General features: G+C 40.2%; 1 protein-coding gene across 1 annotated transcript in view; it reads left to right on the top strand.

The window, feature by feature from the left end:
- Positions 1–9,970, top strand: part of LOC136879371 (chromosome-associated kinesin KIF4B) — a 174,446-nt gene extending 164,476 nt beyond the window's left edge. The window contains exons 10-12 of the mRNA XM_067153187.2: positions 1,567–1,735; positions 9,237–9,669; positions 9,780–9,970. Coding sequence (XP_067009288.1) covers positions 1,567–1,735; positions 9,237–9,669; positions 9,780–9,970 — 793 coding nt within the window. The remainder of the gene's footprint in view (positions 1–1,566; positions 1,736–9,236; positions 9,670–9,779) is intronic.
- Positions 9,971–14,327: the final 4,357 nt, after the last annotated feature.

Below are 14,327 nucleotides of genomic sequence, written 5' to 3'. Positions count from 1 at the left end.
TTCTCAAGGACGTACTGTTGGAGGCCTAGGCCCGTAATATAATGGTCGAGATACCACTTGTCAAGGCTATTAGAAGGGACACCATGAGCAGGGGAATTCCAAGAAATAGAGAGGTTAAAGTCGCCTAATATAATTACATTAGGATTCAGATTAATGGCTTTCATTACAGAAGAGAGAAAATTTTCAGAATAATTGAGGGTTGATCGAGGTGGCCTGTAAAAACAAGCAAATAGATATTTGGAATGTTGAAATTTCACTTCTACCCAAATGGCTTCGCAGTCACTAGTTAAATCAGTACGTTGGTTAGCATGCCATTTGGATTTAACGGCCAGGAGAACTCCCCCGCCCCGAGATCCACGGTCCGTTCTGAAAATGGAAAACTCTTTGGAAAGAGGGATTTCCGTGTCTGAAACAAAGTCAGTTAACCAACTTTCAGAGAAGGCGACAATATCGAAAGAAGATAGTTCTTGTAGGTAGAGCTCACAGTCAGTAAATTTTGTTTTTAAGAGAGCAGATATTCTGATGGTAAACTGAGATCGCACTATCCGCCGCGGGTCCCGGGTTTATCTCCACATCACCAGCTAACAGTAGGAATGTCAACAATAAACTTAAAGTAGACCGAGTAGAAAACCGAGATAATTTACTGGAGGCTGGAATCGAAGCTGGTGCTACAAGAATGCGAGGGAGGTTTGCAGTCGGCAGTGAAGGAAAATGAAACTGACGAACGGCAGTCAACCAGTTTCCAACCTGAGGTATATTCAGTCTTGAGACGGCGAGTCGTATACTTCCGGCAAGGGAGGCTTGGGTACGCCAGCAGCCGCCGTAGCACGTGGAATAAAAACAAAGCCGTTTATATTGAACAGACTTACTTCCGAGCATTTCACAACACATGGAATCACTGGCTGGATCATCTAGATGAACATCACTATATCCTTTTGCGCACACTACTTGTTTTGACACTAAAACTCCTAAAAGAACACAGAGGAAAAACACACAGTTACTCTCACTCGCCGCCATCTTTATACATTACCATTAGTTGGGCTCTTCTCGGTCCCCGATGAGCTCATTTCTGATTCCCAGCTTTTCCCCTCTTTTTTCATGAGTTTATCTGGGTTTCACCTTATTCTTCATTTTCCACATCATGATTGAAAATCTGTCAAAATGGGGCTGAGAAGAAAGATGAAAAAGAGCAGAGATTGGTGAAGAGAGCTTTTTTTTTTCAAACGCAGTATATGAAGATGTAGAGATTTGCCATGTCCGAATGCTTTTTCATGTTTCTCCTTGTTTCCTCTTTCTGTTGCTCCCTTTTCTCACACTGACCTATATTTGTGCATATCGTATTTTGTGTTCCCTTTCATGTTTTTAATGTTAGCCATAAGTTAACCTCTTAAAACTTGACCTGCTTCTCAAAATTCCCTCAGTTTCTATATGTGGATACCGTAGCTCAAATCAAGGCCATCCATTCTGTGGCAAATGCCAAGTACTGACAAACTTCCTGTACAAGAAAATTATTCTGTTATGATGGTGTTTTCTCCCAGAATTATCACTGTACTTCCATGCTTTCAGGGAGGCTGTGTTAACCTCTCTGAAGGAGGAGTTGAAACATGAGATTCGGCAGCTGGAGGAGCACAGTCAGAATGCCTTCAAGGAACAACTTCTAACTGAGATGAAGAGCATAGTCAAGGAGCAAGTCAATGAAATCATTCAAACGCAGCGGAAGAAAATACCTGATCTGGTAAACTCTTTGTCTTTACTATAGCTGTTTCTAGTGATTCAGCTTTGAAGGGACTTCAGCGAATCGTAGACTCACTCCCTACTGCCGGTTCATTTTTTCTTGTTCCGCCCAATATAATTTTGGTTACAGTACTTCAGACCATGGATAAAACTTGTCAGCCATTGTTGATATAAAGAAGAGGGCATATACGTCTCTGGTAAGACCCCAACTAGAGTATGGTTCCAGTTCATGGGACCCTCACCAATATTACTTGATTCGAGAACTGAAAAAATTCCAAAGTAAAGCAGCTCGATTATTTCTGTGTGATTTCTGACAAAAGAATAGCGTTACGAGGAAATATTACTAAGTTTGGGGTGAGAAGACTTGGGAGAAAGGAGATGAGCTGCTCGACTAAGTGGTATGTTCTGAGCTGTCAGTGGTATGACATTAGTAGACAAATAAGTTTGAGTGGCGTTTTTAAAAGTAGGAAAGATCATAATAGGAAGATAAAGTTGGAATTCAAGAGAACAAATTGGGGCAAATTTTCACTTATCGGTAGGGGAGTTAGGGAAAAGGCTAAGAAAACCAAACCATACCCCATGGTACTACAGCCCTTGAAGGGCCTTAGCCTACCAAGCGACCGCTGCTCAGCCCGAAGGCCTGCAGATTACGAGGTGTCGTGTGGTCAGCACGCCGTATCTCCTGGCTTTATATATCTCAGTATCAGATAGCTCCACAATTCTAATCACGTAGGCTGAGTGGACCTCGAACCAGCCCTCAGGTCCAGGTAAAAATCCCTGACCTGGCCGGAAATCGAACCCGGAGCCTCTGGGTAAGTAAACAACATAATGGAAATCTGCCACCTGGGCGATGGCCCTAAATGCAGATCAGTGTTGATTGATTTCAGTATTGATTGATTGATTTATTTCCAGTACTTGTTCATTTTGGTGGAGATTTTGCAGTTCTTCACTCTTTGGACTGCTTTTCACCATTCCTCACTCTTTTCGGAAGACCTTTTATCACATGTACCCCAGTTCTAAATTTATTTTGTTATTGAACCACTGCCTCCTTCTCTGCATTTCATTAATATTAGCTTTGCTCACTAACATGCTGTGCAATAGATGCATAGAAGTGAATATCGATGGAAGTACAGTATAAGCAAATTTTATAGACTAAACAATGTCCTACTATCAGGTTCAGTTCTTGCTCCACTTTTTAACATTTCAGACCTACCAGCTAGGGTTTCTACAAAGTTTGTTCGTACTGATTACGACGTAGGTCTGACAGGTTCAGTCAAATCCATTTAAAACAGCTGAAGACATAGTCAAATTCTCTCTAAACTGAGCAACTTCTTCTTCTTCTTCTTCTTTTATGACCACATAGGATCACTTTAGTCAGTCCGTCGTTCAGGTCTCTTTGAAGGGATTGTTCGGGCTTTGCGGTCCTCCCAGTACTTCTTCAGACGCTCCGATCTTCGTGCCCTTTCCTCAGTTGAAAATGTGCGTGTTGTTGGTTTGTTTTGTGTAAGGGTAAAGCGGAGGTTTGTATTCTTGAGTTTTGTATTCAATTTTATCTTATTTTTGGTGTCTTCTGTTGTAAGGCCTATTTCCTTCAGATCCTCTCTTACTTCTCTGATCCATTTACATCCTGTTGTGGTATTTTTTGAGACGAGATTGTGTTGTACTAGTTGTTTCAGAAGTCTCGAGTCCTGCATCCTCATGATATGTCCAAAGAATCCCAGTCTCCTCTTACGCATAGTATCTGTAATGGGTTCTAGCTCTTTGTACACGACTTTGTTAGGTATTAACCGCCACTGTCCATCTTTCTGATATTTTTTGTTGATACAGGTTCTTCCAATCCTCCTTTCAATTTTCTGAAGTCTGTCAGTCTTTGATTGTTTATTCAGGTAAAAGAGTGTTTCTGCTGCATATGTAGCTTCCGGTTTTATAACTGTGTTGTAGTGTTTTATTTTTGTATTTATTGATAGACATTTCTTTTTGTAGATATCCCATGTTAATTTCTGTGCTTTAGCTAATCTATTTGTTCTTACTTGGATTGAGATTTTTTCATTTAAGTTATGTGTTATTACTTCTCCAAGATATTTAAACTGAGTTACTATTTTGATTTTATTATCATTTATGGTGACTTCTTTTAGCTGTGTTGGTTTTTGGGGCATAATTTCTGTTTTTTCAAATGATATTTTGAGGCCAATTTTATTTGCAATGTTTTGAAGTTCTGATATCTGGGTTTTTGCTTCTTTTATGTCCACTGCTAGTAATGCTAAATCGTCAGCAAAACCCAGGCAATTTGTTTTGATTTTTCGGCCAATCTTTATTTTGGGGGGACATTTTCTAAACCATTCCCTCATTACCATTTCTAGAGCACAGTTAAATAATAGTGGTGAGAGCCCATCTCCCTGCCGTAGTCCAGTTTTAATTTCAAATGTCTCTGATGTTTCACCCCTAAACTTCACTTTTGACTTGGTATTGGTGAGAGTCAATTTTATCATGTTTATTAATTTGGGGTGTAGTCCAAGGTGTCTTAAAATTTTAAACAGAGATTCTCTATGGATGCAATCATAAGCTTTCTTGAAATCTACAAATGTTATCACCATATCTCTGTTTCTTCTCCTGTTATAGTCCATTATCAACTTAAGACTCATGATCTGATCAGGACAGCTCCTCCAGGGTCTGAAACCTCCTTGATATTCTCCTAGTTCTTTCTCAAGTTGTAAACTTATCCTATTAAGGATGATTATTGAAAATATTTTGTATGTTATATCTAGGAGAGAGATTTCCCTGTAGTTATTAGGGTCGGTTTTGTCCCCTTTTTTGTGCAGAGGATGAATGAGGGCTGTTGTCCAGTGTTCTGGTAGTTCTTCTTTAATCCAGATAGAGACAAGTTGTTGATGGAGGGCAACTTTTGCTGAGTTTCCTGCATATTTCCAGATTTCCGCAAAGGTCTGATCTTCTCCTGGCGCTTTGTAGTTTTTTAATTTATTCAGAGCCTGGTAGACTTCCTTTATTGTGGGGGGATTGATGTTTTCTGGTGATGTTTTTATCGGGGTGTTGGTGTCCAAATGAAGGAGTTCTGTAGGTTCCCCACAATTTAAAAGCTTGTTGAAATGTTTAGCCAGAATTTCTGCATTGTCTTTATTGTTATGGGCCAGCTTACCATCTTCATCCTTCATCAGTAGGGTCGGGGGTTGATATTTTTGGAGCTGCTTTCTGAAGGTTTTGTAGTAGTCCCTTGATTTAGTTTTACTGAACTGTTCTTCAATTAACTGCAGGGTGTCCTTATGATGTTGTCTTTTTATTCTTCTTAAGACTTGGGTAGTTTCTTTTCTCTGTTTTACTAGCTTTTGATAGGATATTTCTGTCTTTTGGGACTGATGTAATAGCCATGCCTGATGTCTTTTCTCCACTGTTTCATCACATTCACTGTTCCACCATTGGTGTTTTTTACGTGGTTTAATTGGAGCTAGGTCTTCTGCAATTTGTTTAAGGTTGTGTACTAAGTCTTCAAGTTTGTCTGTGATTTTTATTTTTTCAGTTGCTTTCTGGTAATTTTTGTTGTTGATTAGCTGGGTAGGATCTATTTTTCTTTTAGTTTTAAGGGCTTGCTTTTGTTGTCTCCTCTGGGGAGTGAGTTTAATTTTAATTTTAACTACGTAGTGATCTGAACCTGTGTCTATTCCTCGGAGGACTTTGACGTTATAGATCTCTTTGTGGTGGTATTTGTCCATGCAGACGTGGTCCAGTTGCCATTCTCCTTTAGTGTAGTCAGGGTGTTTCCATGTTTTGAGTTTTTGAGGTTTCCTCTTAAAACATGTAGATTTTGAGATTAAATTATGGTTTCTACACAGGTCAACTAGTCTCTCTCCATTTTTATTTGTTTTCTTGTGTGCTGGCCATTTTCCGATGATGTCACGGTATTTTCTTTCTCTGCCTAGTTGAGCGTTGAAGTCGCCTATTAATAATTTTATATGGTGTTTGGGGATGTTATCTATGGTCTGGTCCAATAGGTCCCAAAATTCTCCTGTTTCCTCCTGGTCTTTTGAGGAGTTGTTTTTATCATTAGTGGGGGCATGGGCATTTATTATAGTATAGATTTTATTAGATGCCTTTAAGGTGAGCGTTGAGAGTCGTGGAGACTGTGATCTGAATTCTTGAACTGAGTTTATTATTTTAAGGCTGACCAAAAATCCTGTTCCAAATTGTGGGACATTCTTCATCACTCTCTTCCCGGGTATACCTTTATAAAGTCTGTACCCTTGAGATTCCAAGGCATCCTGGTCAGTGTTTCTAATTTCCTGTAATCCCATGATAAGAATTTTGTGTTGGTCCATTATGTCGGTGATCACTTTTAGTTTACCGGTTTGCATGAGTGAGTTTATGTTGTGTGTAGAGAAGTATGTTATCTGCTTTGGTTTGATTCTTGATTTTGTCTCATTCGTGTATGTAGTAATGGGGTATTTCCGTGCCTCCGACTTCACGGTATCTTTCAGGTGGCAGCCCACCGTATCCGAATGCTGCCTTCTCTGAACTCTTGGTTCAGCCGGTGGAGTATTCCTTAAAAGACCTTCCATGGTTGACTGTCAAGGTGTCACCTGTGTGGGACTAGGTCCCGAATTACAACTCTGGATGTGATCCAGTGAGGTGATAATGAGGCCGCTCCTCTGGAGTACAGACGCCTTGTGCAGCCGCCCCTAACCTGGAGAACAGACGCTGCATAATGGATTCCAGTGGCATTTCCTCCACTGTGGGGACCATCACCCCACCCAAAGGGGCTCATTCGCCCGAAGCCGTTGGCCCCCTTAGGGAGTCAGGTTATTTCCCGCCGCCCAACACTCGGCGTTGGCAATTTTACAGCTGGGTGCCAGACCAGCAAACCCTCCTCCTTTCTCATTCCGGACTTGGGACCGGACAATGGCGGAGTTAACTGAGCAACTATTTCAACATCTTGTTTTCATTGGACCACAGACCCAAGTAGAATTCAGAGGTCATCAGATGAAGTACAATACCTAGATGTTTGTAGTACAAAAAGGTACATAGCAATATGACATATTTGAATATTTGCAAACGCCGTTCAAGAAAACTGAATCGCTACAATATATAATTAAAAAGAAAGAAAACACAGATTAGCACATGGCATCGCCATCCATGGTTGAGGGGGAATTGTGGCACATCCCGTAGAGTCATCGGCAGCAGTGGAGCTTCGGTTTAAAAGAGTGGAGAAATGTTCCTTCCGGCGCTCCAAGATGTCTCTACCATCGGTAAGAGTGTTAGCACCATCAACTGTTTTCAGAGTTCCAATTGAAGACCGAGATGGACCGTAAATCTCTTTTATTCCCGTGTAGAAATTCCTCAGGGTTCTGGGATCAGATAGTCTTTGGAGTTCTAGAGCCTTCTCCTGCCACCAGTTCTATTATTTGAGCCTGGCATTTCTGTTTCAGATCTTGAAACATAGCTTTCTTCACAATAGATGATGGATCTTGAAGAAGGGATAGGTGGGCTTCCTGTTTGGCATTGATAAGGCTCAGAATTTCTTCATTGTTGTCTTCGAACCAGTCTTGCTTTTTTCTTTTCTCGTAGCCAATGATTTCTTCGGCTGACTCAATGATAGCCCTTTGGAGTGTTGACCATTCTTGCTCCACGTCATTTGTGCATACTGTATTGCTTGCCAGTCAGTTCATGATTGCATTTTGGAAGTCTGGCGATGTGGATTTATCTGAGAGCTTGAAAGTGGCAAACTTGCGTCGGGCCTTACTTGGGTGATGCACAGTTGGTTTCCGATGAAAGGATATTCTGAGTCGACAGATCAGAAGTTTGTGATCTGTCCAACAATCGTCAATACTCCTCGCAGTCTTAGTGATGAGAACATCTTTCTTGTCACACTGTCGGGTGATGACGTAGTGCAAGTGCTTAGATCGTGGGTGATCCATGTGGTCTTGTAATGGTTAGATTGGTGAAACTGAGTGTTAGTGAAGAACAGCTCATGTTCTGCACGCAGGCCGAGAAGTAGCAGACCACTGGCATTGCAATTACCAATACCATGTTTGCTCATTACACTTTCCCACACCCAATCCCTTTCCACTCTGGCGTTGAAGTCTCCAAGCAATAGCAGTTTGTCTGATGATGCTATCTTAGTGATGATGGAGTTCAGCTGGTGGTAGAAATGGTTCTTAGTTTCTTCATTGGCTTTCAGGGTGGGGGCATATGCAGAGATGAGTGTGACGAACCTCTCTCCGGAGAGTGGTATACGGAGTGACTTGAGCCTTTCACTGAATGCAGTTTTCGTCTTAACTGTGAATCCAACCCCGTGAATGCGGTTCTCTCCATCCTCCTTACCTTTCGAAAAGTTGGTATAGCCCGATCCGGACTCGATGATCTTCCCTTCATCTGATAGTCTAGTTTCGCTCAGTGCGGCGACGTCTTATGTTTTGTCTAGCAAGCTCATGGGCGATGAGAGCTGCTCTTCTCTCCGGTCTGTCACTGTTGTCATTATCAAGCAATGTTCTGACATTCCAGGATCCAATTATAATTTTACATTCATCTGCCATATTTCGACCGCGTTTGGGGTTACCTGCTGTGTGTGGCTGCCCAGCCAGGCAAAAGGGTGACTTCCGTTGTTTAGCCCACATTTTCTAGGGCCTTACCCATTTGGGGTGGGCAGTGATGGTCCTAAATAGGCCTTCCCTGACACAGATGCAGGACCAAATTCTTGAGTAGCCACCGGGTCTCATGAAGACAACCATCACACATCTACCGCCAACGTACAGGTCCCGGACCTGTACCGAACTAGAGGCTCCCAGTTTACCCTAAACCTGTCCCCACCATCCTTGCCCCATTGCCGTTGGACTTAATCGAAGTGAAGAAAGTAGCAGGAAAATTGCCACTGGCGTGGATTTGTTTGAGGAGGATCCCAACTTGCCAGGAAGTGACCCTCACACTATGGTCTCGAAGCCATATCCTGCGGCACATGTGAGATGAGATGTGCAGTTGGGCAGATTCCAGTTGTGAGTGAGTAGCGCTTTCACAGCCAGTCCATTGAGCATGACCTCATCAACCTCCACAACCATTGAGAACTGAAGTGAGAGGTTCCTCCTCTGCTTGTTTGCCATTGGGTTTTCAAGTGATGGATTCCAGTGTCATTTCCTCCACTGAGGGGACCATCACCTTACCCAAGGAAGCTCATCCGCCGGAAGCATTGGTCCCTTTAGGGAGTCGGGTTATTTACCGCCACCCAACACTCGGCGTTAGCAGTTTTACAGCTGGGTGCCAGACCAGCCAACCTTCCTCCTTTCTCATTCCGAACTTGGGACTGGGCAATGGCGGAGTTATTATTTATCTCTGTTTGGTGCAGGGGGTGTAGGTTATAACGGAACGAAATATTATTCTATTTCTTGACCTTAAAAAGATTGAAAAATACTGTACTGAAACCAAGCCTGAAAGGCTCTTTTTTCTTCTTCTTCTTTTTAATCCCTTCATAAAAACAAATATCTATGAATTATTTGTTCCAGGCAAGCCCTAGTGTTTTACTAGTGAACAGAAGTGTGAGATATTGTACACGTTTGTCTATGAGAAGGATGTCTCAGGATAAAGAAAACATCACAGTCACCCCAGAAATCGAGGCGCGCTTCAGCTCGAGGACCACTCCTGCTCTTTCCACTGTGAAGAGGGTTGTTAGTCGAGGGTGCTCACCTCTGGTTTTTCGTCCTAGTGGAAGATGTGCTGTGTCTACACCCCTGTCTGTTCTGCAGTCTTCACCAGATGAATTCATTTCTGCAGTGTCCACCATCCAGAGAAGGCCAAAAAGGTGTATACCACATCACGATGATATGGAGTTGATTTCTGTTGGATCTCATAGTCGTGCACTGAATGACTCTGACATTGAGACACCTAGGTACAGCAAGCGTATCCGCAGCAAACAAGATACAATTTCTAAGAGGAAAGGCAAGCTACTTTTACTTTTTGTCTAATGCTAAGCTAAGTTTATGAGAATCCTGCAATATATCATATTTCTACCATTTAACTATTTTTAGTAAATCCATTAATTTCTGCAGAATCCACCATCCAGAGAAGACAGAACAGGTGTACACCCGACCACGATGATATGGAGTTGACTTCTGTTGGATCTCGTAGTCATACACCGAATAACACCGACGTAGAGACACCTAGGTACAGCAAGCAAATCCGCAGCAAACAAGATACAATTTGTAAGAGGAAAGGCAAGTTACTTGTACTTTTTATCTAATGCTAAGCTAAATTTATTAGAATCCTGCAATATATCATGTTTCTAACATTTAACTGTTTTTAGTAATTGCTTTTTTTTGAAACTAACATTGTATTGTTGATAATCATACATTTTATTTCTGTTTGATATAGAGAGAGACATACATTTTATTTTCATTTACCTGAAATTGCAGGTGACCACAAGGATCCAGAATATGAAATGAAATGTTACATAGGGTTAATGCAATGTGAAATGGTTGCTATTTGAAATAAGATAATCATGAAGTTTCATTACTTGTTACCGAGTCCAAACGTATTTGATAAATTGATGGGCTGAGTGAGAACTAGAAGTGGAGATGGTGATGAAGAATACATAAGGAGCCTTTTATCACATCCAAGGCCATGCTCCTGAGGACGCTGACAGGGAGACTTAGTTCCTTCAGTATCTTGTAGACAAACTTAGCTATGCCTCCGCTGGCTCCGAAGGGTAACCTATGAACGTTTCATTTGTTTAATGAGATGCTGTAGTGTTGGCGGGGTGTGGTAGTCAGGGCTCATTCTCGCATTTCTCCAGGTCAGCCGTCTTTGCTTGGTCTGTGCTCATCTCAGACCAGATCATTGGGTCTAACATGTAGGCTAGAGTGGCCCTTAGCAATAGGTTTTCCGAAAGTTAAAATTTTGCTGCTCCATGCAATATTTCAATGCAATCGAACAACTTAAAGGTGACCCTATAACGCCTCAAAGTTGAAAAATAGTATAAGCAACAACTACCGTATTTACTCGCATATTAGACCCCTTTTTTCCCCACTTTTACAGCCAAAATTAGTAAACGGGGGTCAAATACGCGATAACATCAAAATTTTGTGCAGTGAACACGACTTCTCTAGGTTATAAGAGCTATAAATTGTACGTGTAAACATTCATACGTACTGTTATTTAACAAACTTAGAATGTATTTATGTTATACTGGCTATTTTCGTCGGAAGGCAGTATTTCTAAACGTAAAAAGACAATAAATGGTGAACACAACTTTTAGGCCTACGGTACATATAAAAGTCCATTTTAGATACTCATATCGCGTCATTTGTTACATCTTATTAATTCCTCTGGTGAGGCTGACGTCAGGAAGGGCATACGGCCTTAAAAACTCGCTAAGAAGATTCGTCTCACTTCATACTCGATCCCGTAGAAGAAAGGGATAAGGTTATCGTGTTACCATAATTAAATACTGATACGAAAGAACTTAATGGCCAGTCATTTTTCTCTGTCAGTTCAGCAGTAGGCCTAGCACACAGTAAACCTGATCACTGCTTTCATTCACCGCCGCTGCTTTCATTTGAATTATCGCCTTACAATTACGCAGCAGAAAGAAAAGTAAGTGACAATTCTTCCAATAAGAAGTTATACAGAATTATAATCAAAACCATATACATATAATTTTTTTAATCTTTCATTACAGATATACCAACAAGCCATTATGGAACGTACGAGGACATTTTAAATTCAATATCACATTAGAAAGTGTTTCATCAACAAGTTTGTTCACGAACAATATTATCCTATTGACAATATAAAATTAATGCCAATACATTTGTATATATGTTACTCTCCAGACACGAGAACAAGTCCATAACATAGACAATTATCAACTGCAGAAAATTGTCAATATAGTTTACGAAGTTTTAACGACAGTCATATAAGTTAAGCAACATGAATCAATACAATTAGCCAGATCTCAAAAGTTTTTTATTTTTATTTATTTTTTATTTTTTAAACAATTTAAAAGATGTTCACCAGATGAGTTTCGTCAATAAAATGTTAGACTTAGATAGATTTTAGACAAAAAGTTTTAACTTAAAGACATAATTTTATTGTTGTGTGACTTTTAAAATGTTATAAGATTTGTCAATTAGTTTTATAGGAATAATCTTGATCCAAAAGAATTGTTTCACGATCTTATACAACCTTAAGTAAATGATAGTTGATTGATGATGCTCACGAAAAAGGAGCGAAACATGTACCATATAAACATCTTAATAAATATGTAAGTTTGTACTATGTTTTTATTGTATCGAATAGGTGGTAATTAACAAAATTATAAGAATTTGTATCACATACCACTTAGTCGAGCAGCTCTTCTTCTTTCTCTCAATTCTTCCCAACCCAAACTTTGCAACATTTTTTTAACGCTACTCTTTTGTCGGAAATCGCCCAGAACAAATCGAGCTGCTTTTCTTTGGATTTTTTCCAATTCTTGAATCAGGTAATCCTGGTGAGGGAACCATACTCTAGTTGGGGTCTTACCACAGACTTATATGCCCTCTCCTTTACATCCTTACTACAACCCCTAAACACCCTCATAACCATGTGCAGAGATCTGTACCCTTTATTTACAATCCCATTTATGTGATTACCCCAATGAAGGTCTTTGCTTATATTAACACGTAGATACTTACAATGATCCCCAACAGGAACTTTCAACCCATCAACGCAGTAATTAAAACTGAGAGGACATTTTCTATTTGTGAAACTCACAACCTGACTTTTAACCCCGTTTATCAACATACCATTGCCTGCTGTCCATCTCACAACATTATCGAGGTCACGTTGCAGCTGCTCAGAATCTTGTAAATTATTTATTACTCTATACAGAATAACATCATCCGCAAAAAGCCTTACCTCCGATTCCATTCCTTTACTCATATCATTTATATATATATAAGAAAACATAAAGGTCCGATAATACTGCCTTGAGGAATTCCCCTCTTAATTATTACAGGGTTAGATAAAGCTTCACCTACTCTAATTCTCTGAGATCTATTTTCTAGAAATATAGCAACCCATTCAGTCACTCTTTTGTCTAGTCCAATTGCACTCATTTTTGCCAGTAGTCTCCCATGATCCACCCTATCAAATGCTTTAAACAGGTCAATCACGATACAGTCCATTTGACCTCCAGAATCCATGATATCTGCTATATCTTGCTGGAATCCTACAAGTTGAGCTTCAGTGGAATAACCTTTCCTAAAACCGAACTGCCTTCTATCGAACCAGTTATTAATTTCACAAACATGTCTAATATAATCAGAAAGAATGGCTTCCCAAAGTTTACATACAACGCATGTCAAACTTACTGGCCTGTAATGTTCAGCTTTATGTCTATCACCCTTTCCTTTATACACAGGGGCTACTATAGCAACTCTCCATTCATCTGGTATAGCTCCTCCGACCAAACTATAATCAAATAAGTACGTCAGATATGGTACTATATCCCAACCCATTGTCTTTAGTATATCCCCATAAATCTGATCAATTCCAGCCGCTTTTCTAGTTTTCAACTTTTGTACCTCATTGTAAATGGCATTGTTATCATATGTAAATTTTAATACTTCATTGGCCTTAGTCTCCTCCTCTGTCTCGACATTTTCCTTGTAACCATCAATCTTTACATACTGCTGACTGAATACTTCTGCTTTTTGAAGATCCTCACATACACACTCCCCTTGTTCATTAATTATTCCTGGAATGTCCTTTTTGGAACCTGTTTCTGCCTTAAAATACCTATACATACCCTTCCATTTTTCACTAAAATTCGTATGACTGCCAATTATGCTTGCCATCATGTTATCCTTGGCTGCCTTCTTTGCTAGATTCAATTTTCTAGTAAGTTCCTTCAATTTCTCCTTACTTCCACAGCCATTTCTAACTCTATTTCTTTCCAGTCTGCACCTCCTTCTTAGTCTCTTTATTTCTCTATTATAATAAGGTGGGTCTTTACCATTCCTTACCTCCCTTAAAGGTACAAACCTGTTTTTGCATTCCTCAACAATTTCTTTAAACCCATCCCAGAGTCTGTTTACATTTTTATTTACCGTTTTCCAGCGATCATAGTTACTTTTTAGAAACTGCCTCATACCTGCTTTATCAGCCATATGGTACTCCCTAATAGTCTTATTTTTAAGACCTTCCTTTCTATCACATTGATTTTTGACTACGACAAAAACAACTTCATGATCACTAATACCATCTATTATTTCAGTTTCCCTATAGAGCTCATCTGGTTTTATCAGCACCACATCCAGGATATTTTTCCCTCTGGTTGGTTCCATCACTTTCTGAATCAGCTGTCCTTCCCATATTAACTTATTTGCCATTTGTTGGTCATGCTTCCTGTCGTTCGCATTTCCTTCCCAATTGACATTTGGCAAATTCAGATCTCCCGCTACAATCACATTTCTTTCCATGTCGTTTCCCACATAGCCGACTATCCTATCAAATAATTCCGAATCCGCGTCATTGCTACCCTTTCCCGGTCTGTACACTCTAAATATATCAAGTTGCCTATTATCTTTAGAAATGAGCCTTACACCTAGAATTTC

The sequence above is a fragment of the Anabrus simplex genome, chromosome 8 (genome assembly GCF_040414725.1).
Source record: "Anabrus simplex isolate iqAnaSimp1 chromosome 8, ASM4041472v1, whole genome shotgun sequence".
Taxonomy (NCBI): domain Eukaryota; kingdom Metazoa; phylum Arthropoda; class Insecta; order Orthoptera; family Tettigoniidae; genus Anabrus; species Anabrus simplex.
This window is presented reverse-complemented; position numbering and strand designations above follow the sequence as displayed.